Source organism: Dromiciops gliroides, chromosome 1 (genome assembly GCF_019393635.1).
Source record: "Dromiciops gliroides isolate mDroGli1 chromosome 1, mDroGli1.pri, whole genome shotgun sequence".
NCBI classification, from domain to species: Eukaryota; Metazoa; Chordata; class Mammalia; order Microbiotheria; family Microbiotheriidae; genus Dromiciops; species Dromiciops gliroides.
Window position 1 is genome coordinate 75,234,072 of NC_057861.1, and position 16,374 is coordinate 75,250,445.

The 16,374-nt window shown below is 40.9% G+C and overlaps 1 protein-coding gene across 2 annotated transcripts in view; it reads right to left on the reverse strand.

Moving 5' to 3' along the window:
- Nucleotides 1–1,023: 1,023 nt before the first annotated feature.
- The window catches only part of LOC122734934 (myelin-oligodendrocyte glycoprotein-like), a 30,396-nt gene continuing 15,045 nt past the window's right edge, over nt 1,024–16,374 (reverse strand). The window contains exons 2-8 of one of the 2 annotated variants that reach the window (XM_043976120.1): nt 13,179–13,294; nt 11,292–11,384; nt 10,559–10,900; nt 8,046–8,138; nt 3,372–3,488; nt 2,536–2,691; nt 1,024–1,249 (exon numbers count right to left, since the gene is read on the reverse strand). In XM_043976120.1, coding sequence (XP_043832055.1) covers nt 2,537–2,691; nt 3,372–3,488; nt 8,046–8,138; nt 10,559–10,900; nt 11,292–11,379 — 795 coding nt within the window. In that variant the 5' untranslated portion in view covers nt 11,380–11,384; nt 13,179–13,294 and the 3' untranslated portion in view covers nt 1,024–1,249; nt 2,536. The remainder of the gene's footprint in view (nt 1,250–2,535; nt 2,692–3,371; nt 3,489–8,045; nt 8,139–10,558; nt 10,901–11,291; nt 11,385–13,178; nt 13,295–16,374) is intronic. The other variant, XM_043976121.1, reaches the window with a different exon arrangement.

Consider the following 16,374-nt stretch of genomic DNA (forward strand, 5'->3'; position numbering starts at 1 on the left):
GCCTTATTGACCAGGGTGAGGCCTGAACTGAGATTTCTTTTAACACAATATAACACTGAAGGAAATACATCAAAACCAGTTTCCTGATGCTTATATACTTTCCTTCCCTTCTCATATAAGAGTATATGACGAGGGGCAGCTAGGTGGTGCAGTGGATAGAGCACCGGCCCTGGAGTCAGGAATACCTGAGTTCAAATCCGGCCTCAGACACTTAACACTTACTAGCTGTGTGACCCTGGGCAAGTCACTTAACCCCAATTGCCTCACTAAAAAATAAATAAATAAATAAATAAATAAATAAATAAATAAATAAATAAATAAATAAATAAATAAATAAATAAATAAATAAATAAGAGTATATGACCTAATCAAGCCACTGGCATTGTACTGCTTTCTTTACATAAACATACATATATACATAAATACATATGTACATACATATATATATACATACATATTTTTCCAATTAAAAGTAAAACAATTTTAATATTTTTTTTAATTTTGAGTTTCAAATTATCTCCCTTCTTTCCCCCTCATTGAGAAGGCAATTTGATATAGGTTATACAAATGCAATCATGCAAAACATATATGTATGGCTTTCTTATTTTTTAAAAATGCATAGAACTGTCTCCAGCAGTTTGGGTTTGGGGGTGTTTTTTGGTTTTGGGGGTTTTTTTGGTGAGACAATGAGGGTTAAGTGACTTTCCCAGGGTCACACAGCTAGTAAGTGTCAAGTGTCTAAGGCCAGATTTGAACTGGGGTCTTCCTGAATCCAGGGACGGTGCTTTATCCACTGTGCCACCTAGCTGCCCCCTCCGGCAGTTTTTCTCCCATTAGAACAAAAAGGGCAAAATCTTTTGGAAGGGCGGGGAAATGGAAACTGTTAAGAAATAAAGCTTTGGAAAATATACAATCAAAGTAACTCATGGCATATTAAAAGGAAACCCAATAGCAGAGATAGCTTCATTTTGCTTTGTTTTGCATTTTTACTTTCCTTTTATAAATTTTCTTGGTATTTGATCTTAAGAGGAGGCAGGCATCCATACTCTTGTTTCTCAATGAGATTTTGACTTGATATAAATATTTATTTGAAGAGCTAATTTTGAATTTATTTTGACTCTGTGATGCTGAGTAGGAAGATGAAGTTTGCAGATTTTTCCCTGAAGTAATCTCATGCAATATCCTTCTCACCACTTGATGATGATGCTTTTTTGAGCTTCTATTCAATGCTTTCATTACCTTCGGTTTCCTATGAAAATAAACAAAACTATTAGTCCCCCTACCAAAAAAAATCTAGATCTTGGAGTTGTAGGGCAGAGAATCAAATATAAAATTTTCTCACATTGAAATCCCTTCATAACTTTCCCCTCACCCTTACCTTTCGAGCATTCTTACAATATACACCTCCCCTTCCTTTCCCTACTCTCATACTCTGGGATCTGGTGACCCAAGCCTCCTTGCTGCTCCTCAGACAAGTCATTTTCACTAGTTGTCCCCATGTCTGGAATGCTCTTACTCTTCTTCCCTGCCTTGCAGGTTCCCTGGCTTCCTTCAAGTCCCAGCCAATATGATACCTTCTATAGGAAGCTCTTCTGAATCCCCTTTAATCTTGGTTCATTTCTCCTATTGTTAACCTCTAACATATCCTGAATATATGTGGTTTGCACATAGTCATTTGCATGTTATTTCCCCCACAAGATTGTGAGCTCAAGGGTAGGAACTGTCTTTTGCCATTCTTTGTACCCACAGCACTTAGCATAGTGCCTAGTATAGAATAGGCACTTTATAAATGTTTTTCTTACTGATTGACAACCATGGGACATGAAACTCACCCCATAGGGAGGTGTGATGCATATACTGAGTGATTAAGAGTATTTCAGCTGAGTGCCAAAATATTTAAGCACATCAAAGGCTGGGGAATTTGGGATTCAGCTGCTAACCTGGAAATAGAGAGCAAAAGGGGAGTTCATGCCCTTCACAACCCCCCCCCCAACTCCCACTGCAACTCAATGACCTGTACGTGGCATTTGCCTCCTTATTCTCACTCAGGAGCAAGGGAAGCAAAGAGACTTGTATTCTAGATCAGAGTTACTCACCCTAGTGATTGGACACCTGTTTGAGAAGAGGATGGATAGAGAAAGGAGAGAGGGATGAGGAAAGAAAGGAGGAAAGAGGAGTATGTAGAAGGAGAATAGAAAGGAGAGAGACAGGAAAGCAGAGCAGTTTCTAAGGACAAGTGGGGAGAAGGAGAGTGGGAAGAAAAGAAGAGTGATTTCTCTTTGACCTCCCTATACTGTCCTCCTCCTATCCAAGTATGAGGCAGGCAAACTGCCTTGCTCAACCTGTCTCATTCCCCAAAGCCTCTCAATGACCTCATTATTGTAAATCTCTCCCATTCATCCTCTTCTGCTCCTATACCATGCCCACCTCTCAACTGAGCACAAATGTCCCCCAATCTTGGCCTGGTCCCTCACCAGCTAGCTGCGAGGATTGTCTCTTCTGTCGTTGTCAAATGCAGGCCCCATCTGAAATTACCTTAAGTTCTGGAGATTGCTTGGATCCTGTGGTGGTAGCTGTGTTGAGGCAGCATTTTTCTTTGCAGGAACGTGGCACATAAGTTTATAAGCAACAGAAGAAAGTAAACTCCCCAAACTACAGGATTTTCCAATGCTGATTCCTTATAAAGAAACCCTGCAAACCAGATAGTACCAATGAGCTGATCTTGAGAGGAAATAGGATGCCACTTCCCAGGTTTCCTGGATGAGAACATCTGTTTCTGGCCATTTGTCAGCCCTGGACCCTCTTAAACTTCTCTCAACCCCTCCCTAGGCTCTGGATATGTCTTATACACCATACTCTATTTGAGTTAGCCCATACTCAAAGGGCTCCCAGTTATCTATACTTTAGACAAAACCATAGAAGAGGGCATGTTGACACAGAGTTCAAAGTTATACAAGAACTAGTCACACTTGGGGGTCAAGTCTATGAGGATACCAGGAGACTTAGGTCAGTTTCCCAAAGAGAGTGGGGTAGAATTCAGGCTCTAGACTGCAAAGGAAGTGTGGCACACTCAGGATCAGGGCACACTGAGAAGGAGGGTTACACATGGATTAGGAGACACAAAGGGATAAGAGCAGCGCTATATTAGGACCCAATCAGGGATTAATACAATACATGGACTGAGGGTTACATGGGTGAGAAATGCTTGAGGCTGTTTATAGAAGGGCCAACACAAACCAGGGCAAAGAGGGGTAAGGATTGTACAAAGACTGGGGGATACTCAGGTTCTAGGCTGCTTAGGGACTGCACAATTAGAGCTCTATTATCATACCATGATTCAATCACATTACTGCCCACCCTTCCCCTCTTACCTACACATCTCTGCTGTATCCAGATGACACAAATGATCATTTCAAATTCCAATGTATATATCAGAATCAGGCTCCTATTAATGTATTTCATCCAGGGAACTGACCTGGAAAAACATACTAAAAGAAGCCGCCAGTCCTGAGAAGATGATTGTGATCTGGGCTGTCCCCTTCCCATAGCAAGGTTCAAGTACAACTTGTTTGTTTACATGGTTATGGCATCCTAAACCACACTGAGGGCAATGGATGAAGCATGGTTTCTGTGGCCCCAAAATGAACCTCATATATAAGGGTGGCCCACTCCAGCTCTGCTCAGCTTTCCATTGTGCCCACTTTCCATTGCACAACTCTTGTTCCTTAATTAAGAAACCTTCCTCCATGTTAGACCACTTCCTTGATTCCTGCTCCTTAATTAATTCATAAAATCATTTCCTTTTTCTTTCTTATTCCTTTTAATTTCTGGCACTCAGTAAGTCCTGACTTCCCCTAGGTACACTGCATGCTATGGATATCCTTTCCAACATTGGTTTCACCTTCTCCCATATCCTCCTACATGCTGGTCCTTGAGAGGGAGTCGGGTTACTATTCATTCCCAGTGTTACTTCCAGATTCTTCCTCTGCTGTTATCACTCAATAGTTCTCTCCTCCTTTGAGACTCACTCTTCAAAATATACAAGCTAATGACAGTTGACAGTTCCCTCCTGCACCCCAGATCATTCTTCCTTTCTCAAAAGTTCAGTACTTGGCTCACAGTATTTGTTTCAATTCAATATGTCCTGTCATACAAGGACATATCTACATGTATGTTGATACTCCTTCAAACACACTAGCTTCCCAGTTTCTCAATCTCCTCAGCAACCGTGACCTAATCTCCCATGCGAATTCAGCCACACAAAGGTCACATGGTCACAGCCTTAACTTTCCCATCACCCACAAATTTCCACTCACACCATCTTTCCATGTACCTCACTCCTCCTAAATCTATTCTTTATCTTCATCATGTTCTCCAATCATTCCACTCCTTGTTACCTTCCCAGACCATCACCTCTGTCGTGGCTTCACTTTCCTCCCTTTCTAAGTTTAAATCTTTTGCTAATCAGTTAAATATTACACCATCCTCTGATCTGGAATCCCTTACCCTTGTCTTATTGGTGCTCATGCTTTGCTAAACCCCATCTTTGTATTGCTGTCACCATCTACCTCATGAACAGAGATGAAAAAAGTCATAGAGATTTGCTGAATGCACCTGCTATAAATTTATGTCATCTGCAATGATCACCATGATCTCAGTGAATCCCCAACGAAACATGCTACCTACCTCCTTACCAATACATGATGTACTCAGGATGCAAACTGAGATGGAGAAATTTTTGGACATGACCAGTGAAAGGATTTTTTTGATTGACTACTTATTTGTTTTAAAAAAAAAATTCTGTTCTTTTTCAAAGAGAGGGTGGGAGGTGGGAGGAAAAAAAGGTGGATATTGTTAATTGAAAAAATTTTTTTCTAAAAACCAAATTTATATTATCTAAACTCTACTGTGGGGGGGCAGCTAGGGGGTGCAGTGGATAGAGCACCAGCCCTGGAGTCAGGAGGACCTGAGTTCAAATCCAGCCTCAGACACTTGACACTTACTAGCTGTGTGACCCTGGGCAAGTCACTTAACCCCCATTGCTCTGCAAAAAATAAAAATAAAAAATAAATAAACTTGACTGTGCCCTCATAATAGCAAGATAATCCTTTTTATTAATTTCTAATTGATTCTCCATCACACTCCCCACAATGACTATTCCAGACCTCTTCTCTCAAACCTCCCATACCACCTCCTGCCTATGCACATATGTAATGAACTTGCCTTAAACTTTACTGAAAAAACATAGTCCATTTGACAGAAGTTTCCTCTTCTCCCCTTCTATACATCTCAAAACCTCTTGACATCATCCCTCATTCTTTCCTTTATTCTAGCCTCTGGTTATGCTTGATCCCATCCCTTTCATCTTCTCATCACTCTGATCTTCAATTTCTCCTTACTGATTTCTTTCCTATTGCCTACAAATATGCCCAGATATTCACCATTTAAAAAATGTTCAATTCACTCTGCCACCCCATGAAGCTATCATCCTGTTTCTCTCCTTTCTTCCATCAACTTCCAGAAAAGCTATATTTCCTTGCCTTCACTATCATTCATGAAATCACCTCTAAATCCTCAGAAATACAGGTTCAGACCTCATTATTCCACTCAAATTGGTCTCCCCCAAATCACAAATGATCTCTTAATTTACAAATCCATTGGTATTTTCTCAATCTCCAACTTTTTTAAACTTTCTGAAGTATTTGACACTGCTGACCTCCTTGTCCCCTCTGGATTTTCATGAAACCTCAATTTATTCTCCTCCTGTCTGTCTGATGACTGTCTAGTGTCCTTTGCTACATCATCATCTGTAACTTGCCTCCAACTGTGGGTTAGGAGTTTATCTCCAGCCCCCTTCTCAGCTCTTCTTATATCTCTCTTAATGACCTCATCAGCTCCCATGACTTCAGTTATTTTCTTTTTTCTTTTTCTTTTTTTCAGGGCAATGAGGGTTAAGTGACTTGCCCAGGGTCAGAAAACTAGTAAGTGTCTAGTGTCTAAGGTCAGATTTGAACTCAGATCCTCCTGAATCCAGGGCCGGTACTTTATCCACTGTGCCACCTATCTGTCCCCTGACTTTAGTTATTTTCTCTACACAGGTGACTCTTAGTTCTCTGTATCCTAACTTTGTCTGCCTGTCTCTCTTGCTCCCCCGCGCGTGCACACACACACACACACACACACACTGTGTATCTGTCTGTCTCTGTCTCTCTGAATCACTTTCTTTCTCTGTCTCTCTGTCTCTGTCTCTGTCAGTCTCTCTCTCTGTCTGTCTCTGTCTGTCTCTGTCTCTTGTGTGTCTTTCACCAGAATCATGTCACTAACAACTTTTTCTATATTTCAAATTGGATTTCTCAAAAGCACCTAAAATTCAACATGTCCAAAGCAGAACTCATTATCTTTTACACAAAATCCAACTCTCTTCTAAACTTCTTCACTTCTCTCAAGAATATTACCATCTTTCCAAACACACAGATGACAGACTGTATAGAGTAATCCTTGGACCCCTACTCTTCCTCACAACATATATCTAATAAGTTGCTGAATCTTATAATTCTACCTCTAATACATTTCTTCCATTACTTTCCTTCTCTGCTCATATGACCACCCCCTAATACAGTTCTCTGATACCTCTTGCTTAGATTATTCCAATACCCTCCCAAGTGATCTCCTTGTTTCAAGTCTCCTCTCTCTAATCCATCCTCCTCTCAGCTGCCAAAGTGATTTTACTAAAGCACAGTTTTAACCACATCTCTCTTCTACACAATAAACTCCTGTGGCTCCCTGTTTTGTACAGAATCAAATATAAACTCCTCTGTTTGGCATTTAAACCTGTTTAGAATCTAAATATCCCACCTTTAGTGCCTTGGTTACACATCAGTCCCCTTCCAGTACGTAGTCTTTACTGACCACATCTACCAGATGCTAGCACTATGTGCCCACAATTACCTTGCATTTATTTGTTTAGGTTTATAAATACACACAATTTGTCTCCTCTGATACAATATAAGTTCCTTGAGAGCAAGAAATATTTTTCTTTTCTCTTTTTATTCCCAGGACCTATAAAATACCTGACTTAAAATAGGATGTAATTAATGCTTCTTATTGATTGATTGATTAATTCAAGTATAGATGGTCCAACCAAACTATACTAATCTTTGTCTTTCATTCTCAACCCTCTTCCCTTTCCTTGCTTCACTCCCAAGGTGAAAATGGTTTCTACCCCATCCTCATCTCTCCCTAAACCATTCTTCCTTCAAGGCCTATCTCAGGGGCCAGCTTCTCTCTGAAGCCTTTCTTGATCCCTTCCCAAGTAAAAGTGATTTCTCCCTCCTTGGATTTCTCACAGTATATTGCCTGATTCTCCTTTTGTATTGATCTCAATTTTGCATCCACAACTCACTCCTACTTAGAGTGTAAGCTCCATGAGGTCAAGTACAGTGTCTTACTGAAATGAAACTTCTTTCTTAAGCCCCGATCATAAAGCAAAGTAAGTAGCAAATTTTTTAAAAATGCTGACTGATTGAACTTTTTTTCATCTATTTTAAGGAGTCAAAGATGATCTTTATTCAGACTCTAAACTTCTCCTATCCTACCCAAGGGCAGTGATTGGGACTGAAAAAAGAGGAAGGAAATAGTTGTTTGTACTTCCATATGGCCCAGCACATGCTTTCCACACAGTAAATTCTTGACCAACATTTGATGAATGGAGATCAGGGAAAGAAGGCCATGGGCAGACAAGAAGGGCCCCTTGCAGAGGCCCACAGCCAAACACAGGAGAATGGGTATGGGCATGCGTTTTTTCATGATCATCACCATGTGATTAAAGTAGAGTTCTAAGGGGGGACATTTGAAGATGAGTGACTTTGAGGAACAGAGCCCATATGGGGTCCTGTGAGGTAAAGGGTACTATGGAACAAGTGATCAGGAACTGGGTAAAAGTCAGGCTCCCAAGACCAGCTTCTAAAATCCTTGTCCTTTTTCTGCCCAGATATAGCTGACAAGCCAGATAAGAAGTCCTTGCTCCAGTCTCTTCTCATAATTACCTTGCATTAGAATAAGCAATAATAGAATTAAAGACACCAGAAACAGGAAGATCCATAAATATGTTGTCGAAATCTTTGGCTCAGATTCTTCACCTGAAATGCAATGGCACATAAGTGTCAGCATCAGAATAGTAATTGGGATCCTTGCAGCATCTTCCCTCCCTATCACCCATTCCCATAGCCCAACTGGGCAAAGCAAAAATCCCTACCTGTGCCCACATTATGAAGCCCTCTGGCCCTTGATGCTCCCTACCCCAGCTTTGCACCCTACAGCAGACACTCCTTCCCCTTCTATCAATAACATTAACATGCCTATATCGCCTTTCTCCATCCTCAATGCAGGCCCCATCATCTAGTGTTAATCCAGTCTGTTTGTGAGATGCAACAACAGGTTACATTGGTGAAGATGCCAGGAAGCACAGGTGAAACAAGGGCCAATTTTGTGTACTTTTGGTGGGGATGTATATTCAAAGGATCTTAGAGTTATAAGGGAACTCAGAGGGCCCATCTTGTTTAACACATTCCTGTATCAGAATCTCTTCTGAGACTCTCACTACACATGGATAGACAGCAGTTGCTTAAAGATTCACAGGGAGGGGTAGCTTACTCCCTCCAATGGGAGCCCCTTTCACTTTGGTAGTGCTCGAATTGTTAGAAAGTGTTTCCATACATCAAGGATAAATCTCGTACCTGTGTCTTCCTGATTCCAAATACAGTTCCATAGCCACTATACCCTGAATATTGCTCTGTTATATTAGGTCCCTGAAAGGGACCTTTGAGAACAACTAGTCCAACCCCTCGTTTGACAAGGGACTAAGACGCAGACTATTGAATTAACTAGTCTAATATCACTTGTGTAGTAAATAGGAGAGCATTGAACCCAAGTCCTTAGACTCCAAATCCAGTATGATGTGGCCTCCTAAACTTAAAGTCATCCTGATGGGACTTGGATTCAAGCCAAGGTAGATACAGCCAAAAGACAAAGTGTAGGATCAAAATAAGATTCATTTTCCCTATTGTGCTCCCACTCCCTGGCCCTACCCCACTTTCCCTTAGGGATATTCCATGGCCCCAGCAAGCTAAGACCAGAATTTATACTGTGTCTAGAATCTATCATCTGTCTATATTTTTCAAGCCCCAAAGTTCTCCTTTGCCCAATTAGTTTGGGAAGTGCTATTCTCTGTCACCTCCCATATTTAGCCATCTAGTAATTTTGTTCCAGATTTTCTGTGTACTTGCCTGTCATGGCCTGAGGAAGTAGGAGTTGGGGAGAAGAATTATTAAATAGTAGGAGAGTGTGTGATAGAAAAGGCATAAAAATGTTCTGCCTTCTGTAACCCTCCCTTCTCTTCCTTCATTTCCCTTCCCTTCTCCCCCCTTTCAGCAAACCCTTCTCTAGAAGTTGTTTAGAATTTCTCTCCCAGAGCCTTGAAAATGCTTATCCCGGGGCAGCTAGGTGGCGCAGTGGATAGAGCACTGGCCCTGGATTCAGGAGTACCTGAGTTCAAATCCGGCCTCAGACACTTAAGACTTACTAGCTGTGTGACTCTGGGCAAGTCACTTAACCCCAATTGCCTCACTTAAAAAAAAAAAAAAAAGAAAGAAAATGCTTATCCCGCTGTTCCCTCTATCCACTGCTCCAAGCCTAGCTTGTCTCAGTGCTTTGGCATGAAAGAACTGGAGATTCCCAGAGAACAGCTGGAGAATAATCTGAGAGAATCCAGAGGAGGATTACCAGGATAGGAAAGATCCTGGAGACCATATTCTAGGACAGAATTAGATCATTTTAGCACCATTATTCTGCCAGTTTAGTTATTGTTGTAGGCTGGAGAAGAGAAGACATAGCCAGGACCATGCTTTGGAAAATGGATTAGACTTGTTAAGGTTGTCCCTCTGGGATGGAACTAGTAGCAAAGGGTGCAAACTGCAAAGAGGATGATTTAGGCTTGATGTCAAGAAACACTTCTTTTGTATGTGTGTATGTGTGTGTTTGTGTTTTGCAGGGCAATAAGGGTTAAGTGACTTGCCCAAGGCCACACAACTAGTAAGTGTCAAGTGCCTGAAGCCATATTTGAACTCAGATCCTCCTGAATCTAGGGCCCGTGCTTTATCCACTGCAATACCTAGCTGCCTCAAGAAACACTTCTTAATGACTACATCTACCCAGCAGTGGAAAGGACCACCTCCCTCAGAGAAGCAGCAGAATTTCTCATTCAACAACAACAAGAAAAGTCTTTAAGCAAAGGCTGGAAATTCAATTCAAGTTAATAAGCGTTCATTAAGCATCTTCCTTCTGCATGGCACCAGGCTAGGAGACAAGGATATAAGTCAAATGAAAATAGGTGCCTTCTGGGCATGTAAAGAGAGGTTTCCTGTTCAGAGAGGCATTGGAATAGATGGCCTGTAAGGTCCCTTTCAACTGGAGTATCCTCTGATTCTGTGAATTACAGAGGTGGAAAGGAAGTTTCTCACCCCCCACACAAATATGGCCAGTCCAGGTCCCAGCCACTCACTTAAGACCTTTAGCTCCATGTCAGCTTCCTCTTGGTGAAAATCATCTTCAATGAGACACTTGTACCATCCTGCATCCAAGTACTTCACATCCCGTATCTTTAGGGTGACATTCCCACTTGTGATAGCATCTCTCACCAGCTCTGTCCGCCCTTGGTAATCAGGGTCCTGGTCTTCAAACTTATCTTGCCCATCCTGATAGAGATGTACCATGCGAGTGGATTGGAACCAGATCACCTCCATGTGCTGAGCACTCTGGGGTGGGGACAGGTAACATGTTAACTCTGCTTCTCCCCCAAGTGAGGCCTGGATGGGTTCTGCAGGTCCAATTACTGAGAACTGCCCTGTTCAATCAGGTAGGAAGAAGAGACAGAGAGGGTCAGAGAAAAGCAAAGCACAAGATGGAAGAGCCTACAAGAAAGATACAAGAAGGATGTGAAACACAGAAGCCTGAAATGGGCTGGGGTGAGGGAAAATAAGAAAACTGGAGAGTAAGAGATGATAGATGAAAATTTAAGGAAGAAATTAAAGGAGGGGACAGTATATCAGGACAATAAGAAGACCATGACAGGAAGAGAAGGGGGAAGTTGAAAAAAACCCTCCCAAAGAGACTAGGAGAGTATCAGGTCATGGTATGGGAGAATAAGAGAACCAGGGTGGGACAACATCTATACATTCAGCCTTCAGAACCTTAGTCCTAGCCCCTGAGAGTCAGAGAGAGTCAAATTCTCTTACCTGAGGTCAATGTTGGCATTCTGAAGAGAAGGATGAAGGTAATGAAGTAACTGGAGAGAAAACAAACTAAGGGACTGAAAATCTCCATCACACCTGGTAAATGACACAGGAAGAGAGATGGGTGAAATTAGAGACTGATAAGAATATGGATGTGGGATGGTAAATGACTGTGACAGAGATAGTTTGGGCAATGTCTGTAATGGGAAAACAAGAAACCAGTGACTGTGACATGTGGATCAGTGTCTCTGACAGGGACACATCAAAAGTGTGACTAATTAGAACATGAGAGATCATTGGCTATGACAAGAACACAGGGCATCAGCAGCTATGACAGAGACATAAGGAATCATCAGTGCAATGATTGTCAGTGCCCTCTGTCAATGCCATTCCAGGCTGCTTTCCAATGACCCTTCACTCTAAGGACTCCTCAGAAAACCTTATGTCAGCCAAGAACCCAAACCCAACTTGTGGCCTCTTTCTTTTCCCCATAACCTTCTCCAGTGCTCCAGAGGACTTTCTCAGATCACATTAACCTCATATTTCCAACTCTTGACTCCTGTCCAGACTCCCCTGTGTCATACTTTCTCTTGTTCCTTTCCTGCTGTGTGGTGATTATCCTGAGTTTCACAGGACTAAACCTCTGTGTCTACTGTAAAGTTGAACCTCAAGTAAAAGTTTTAAATGGAATTATCTGCCTGCTTCAGCAGATGTCTCTTTAGCCACTGATACCCAGCTTGGATTCACACTTCATTGTTCAGCATAGTCACATCCTCTCATTCTCTTCCTATTACAATGATTCTGAAATGCTAGTTTTCAGTATACAAACGCAATTCTCTATCTCTCACTGCCAACTCCCTTACTCCACTTGCCTTCAATACAAACCCCTAAATGTTCTCCCCTTGATCTACCACCGTTTTTCACTGTGCTTTCTGGAATTTCTGTTCTATAGTTAATGTACTTGCTTTCATCTTAAACTTGTTCCATTCCCAATCCCTCAATCTTCTGGTTTTCACTGAGACCTGACTCTGTCCTGATGACACTATTTCCCTAGCTACCCTTTCTCTTACTATTTCCAAGGTCACTCACACTATTGGTCCTCTCCCCTGTGTGGCAAGGAAATTGGAATACTCCTTGCTCCCTAATATCTACTTTCAAACTCTCCCTCTACCACCATGATTCAGTAAACTCTCCTTTGAAGTTCTTTCAATCCAAACATCATCCAGTCAAGATTCTAGTAGACTTTTTCTGACAACCTTCTCACTCTTTCCTCAATGAGTTGAGTGCCTAACTCACAATCTTTCTCTTTCTTCCTCACCCTTCCTCCTACCCTCTTAGTATAGGATTTCAGCACATATATTGATACTCCCTAAAATACTCTGACTCACCAATAATTCAATCTACTACTCCTCCATTTGACCTCAGCTATGACGCACAAGTTCATTAGCTTCATTAATTCTAAAATCCCTTTACATGATAATTATTTTATCATCAAGTATTTCCCCCTGCTTTTTGATCCCTAACCCTGTATTTGCCTTCACTGTGACCTCCAATCCCTCCACCCCTCAGTTCATTTCCAGGCCATCACCCCTTTCCTGGTTGCATTCTCCTCCCTTCCCCATCTTGACCCCTTGGTATTTCATCCCTACATGCCCGTATCTTATCATTAGATCATGCTTTGCCAAGCTTCAACCTTAAATTACTCCCATCATTACACTGTCTTTGTTCCATTCAAATTCTAATAAATAGAGCTGAGAAAATCATTAAAGAGCTCTATGCCCATTAAATATTTATATTGCAGTGCCTTGTGCTTAGGAATGAAGCCTTTAATCTCAGCAGGGGAGTACAACAAGGGCATGGGGAGGCTAATGGGGTCTTGGGGCAGCTCACCTATGGTTCCCCAGCTATCTACCTCAGCCACAGCCTCCTTATTCTCTTCTAAGGAGTACTTCTCGTTCTCAAATTGCAGCACTGTTTACAACATGGCTTGGAAACTGGACATTCTCCTATACAAGTACACAAGGAAGAGAACATTTGTTTATTATTATTGAAGCTGTGGAAAAAGCATTCATCAGAGACTAACATCTGATTGCCATTTCCTGACATATACTAGAGAGAAGCCATTTCCTCTGTATAGCTACTAGCTGTACTCAGAAATTTAACACAAATTAAATTTGGAGAAACATGTAGATTACAAACATGAAAATCAGCAAAAACACAGGAATAAACTTCCTGTTTCCCTGCTCACTCTCTACCTCCCCCCACCAAATGAGTTTAAAATGTAACCTGTATTTGGCAAGAACAATGTAACATTAATACACTGTTGTTGGAGTTGTGAACCAATCCAACCATTCTGGAGAGAAATTTGGAATTATGCCCAAAGGACTATCAAACTGTGCATACTCTCTGATCCAGTAGTACCAGTTCTAGGTTTATTTTCCCAAAACATCCCCCCAAAAAAATAAAAAGCCCTATTTGTACAAAAATATTTATAGCAGCTCTTTTTGTGGTGGCTAAGAATTGGAAATCAAAGGGATGCCCATCAATTGGGGAACAGCTAAACAAGCTGTGATATAGGATGATGATGGAATATTATTGTGCTATAAGAAATGACAAGCAGGATGACTTCAGAAAGACCTGGAAAGACTTATATGAACCGATGTATAGTGAAGTGAGCAGAACCAGGAAAACACTGCATGGTGACAGCAATATTGTTTGATGAAGAAATGTGAATAACTTAATTATTCTCAGCAATACAATGATCCAAGACAATACCAAAGGACTGATGATAAAGCATACAATCCACCTCCAAAGAAAAAACTGATATTTTTTCCTGTCTTGATAATATTCTATTTTTTCCAATTACATGAAAAGATAGTTTTCAACATTTGTTTTTATAATATTTTGAGTTCCAAATTTTTCTCCCTTTCCCCTTCTCTCCTCCCTCCCCAAGACAGAAAGACATCTGATACAGGTTATATATGTACAATTACATTAAACTTATTTCTGCATTAGTCATGTTGTGAAAGAAGAATCAGAACAAAAAAGAAAAAACCTCAGAAAAAGGGGAAAAAAAAGTAGAAATAGTGTGGTTCAATGTTCATTATTATTGCCCAGTTCTTTCTTGGGAATTGTCTTGAAACACTATATTGCTGAGGAGAGCTAAGTCTATCACAGTGGATCCTAGCACAATATTGCTGTTACTGTGTACAATGTTCTTCTGGTTCTCACTTTGCTCTATATCAGTCCACTTAAGTCAGAAAGAACTGATATTGATTGAACACAGGCTGAAGCATGTTATTTTTCACTCTTTCATTTTTTTTCCTTTTATTCAAGTTTTCTTATACAAAATGACTAATATGGCAATGTTTTACATAATTGTAAAAATTAAGTGAGAGACTCGGTGGCAGTAAAGAATCTCATTGGTGCCCAGCCAGGTATCAGCTGTCTCAAAGGCATATAATCAGCCAAGGTGTTTCAGGACAGTGGACCAACAGAAGTATATTCTGATTTTGCCATTAATACTGCGCATCATCAAGGAGAAAATCTTGTTAAGTGTCTGTTCAGGGCAGACCAATGCATGCAGAGATTGGTGCAGATTGGCATTGGGGAACTTGAAAATGTAGGTTGACTTGGACTTGAGACATGGCATCTGGTGTCACCACCTTTATGTAGCTAGAATTCACTACCAACAATACATGAAGTGAGAAAGAAACTCCTGAATTTAGGGGAGGGGGTATTAATTTACTATGGAGCACTCAGGATCAGTTGGATTGAGACCCTTTTCTCAATTGTAGGCCCTAGAGGCCTCAGAACAAAAGAACCACATCTCACGTGCAAAGCCACAAACACAGATCCAGAGACAGTCGTCAGAAGGAATGGTACATAAAATGATTCTTCTTGGAGAAATAGTATCAAGTAGAATATATACACACAGACACATATATATATACATACACACATATACACGTATAAGTTTTTGTCTTGTTTTTGAAGAGTACCAAAATGACATGACTATGTTAGGTCTAAGATACAATGTGTCAACTGTGGCTGATCAGACCAATACAAGCTTGGAAGGCTCTACTACAGGTCAGGCACAAATGGTCCCTATGAACATTTGGAGTGGAAATGTCTAAATTTGTACATGTTGTGTGTTTTTTGAGCTACTGCAATTGTGCTTTGTTCATAGAGTATAAAGCCTACTTTGATGAAGGCATGCCATGCTGGACAGTCCTGTGCCAGTGTCTCTCATGTCTCACAATCGATTTCAGAGTTCTTCAGAGAGACCTTCAGAGTGTCTTTTTGTCATTTCTTCTGACCTGCATGTGAATGCTTGCCTTGTGTAAATTCTCCATAAAAATAGCCTTTTAAACAAACTTACGTTTGGCATTCAAACAACATGGGCAGCCCATGGGAGTTGTGCTCCCTGCAGTAGAGTTTGAATGCTTAGCAGTTCAGCTCAAGAAAGGTACCTTATCTTGCCAAGTAATCTTCAGACTTTTCCTAAGAATTCAAACAATAGTGATTCAGTTTCCTAGCATGGCACTGGTAGACTGTCCAGCTTTCACAGGCATACAACAATAAGGTCAGCAAAATAGCTCTACAGACCTTCAGTTTGGTAGGCATCTAATACCTCTTCACTCCCACACTTTCCCTCAGCACCTCCCCAAAACACTGAGCTAGCTCTGGCAATGCATACATCCACTTCATCATCTATGTATATAACCCCAGAAAGTATACTGCTAAGATAAATGAACTTACTCACAACATTCAAAGTTTCTTCATTTGCTCTATCTGATGGATCCATGTGTGGATTCTGTGCTGCTGGCTGGCAGAGAACCTGTTTTCTTGGTGTTAATTGTTGGGCCAAAATTAGCACAAGCAGCACTCATGAAATGCTCTAATCTGTTGACATTAAATATTCTGGTAGTCATCTTGCCTGGGCTGCTATTTTGTTGAATGCAAATGTTTAGTTTGGAGAGAATACGTATATATTCTGTCCAGTACTCTTTGTCTAACATCACCTTTGTCACTCTTACATCTTGTCTGTCTCTTCTCCTTACAATGATATAGTCTATTAAATAAC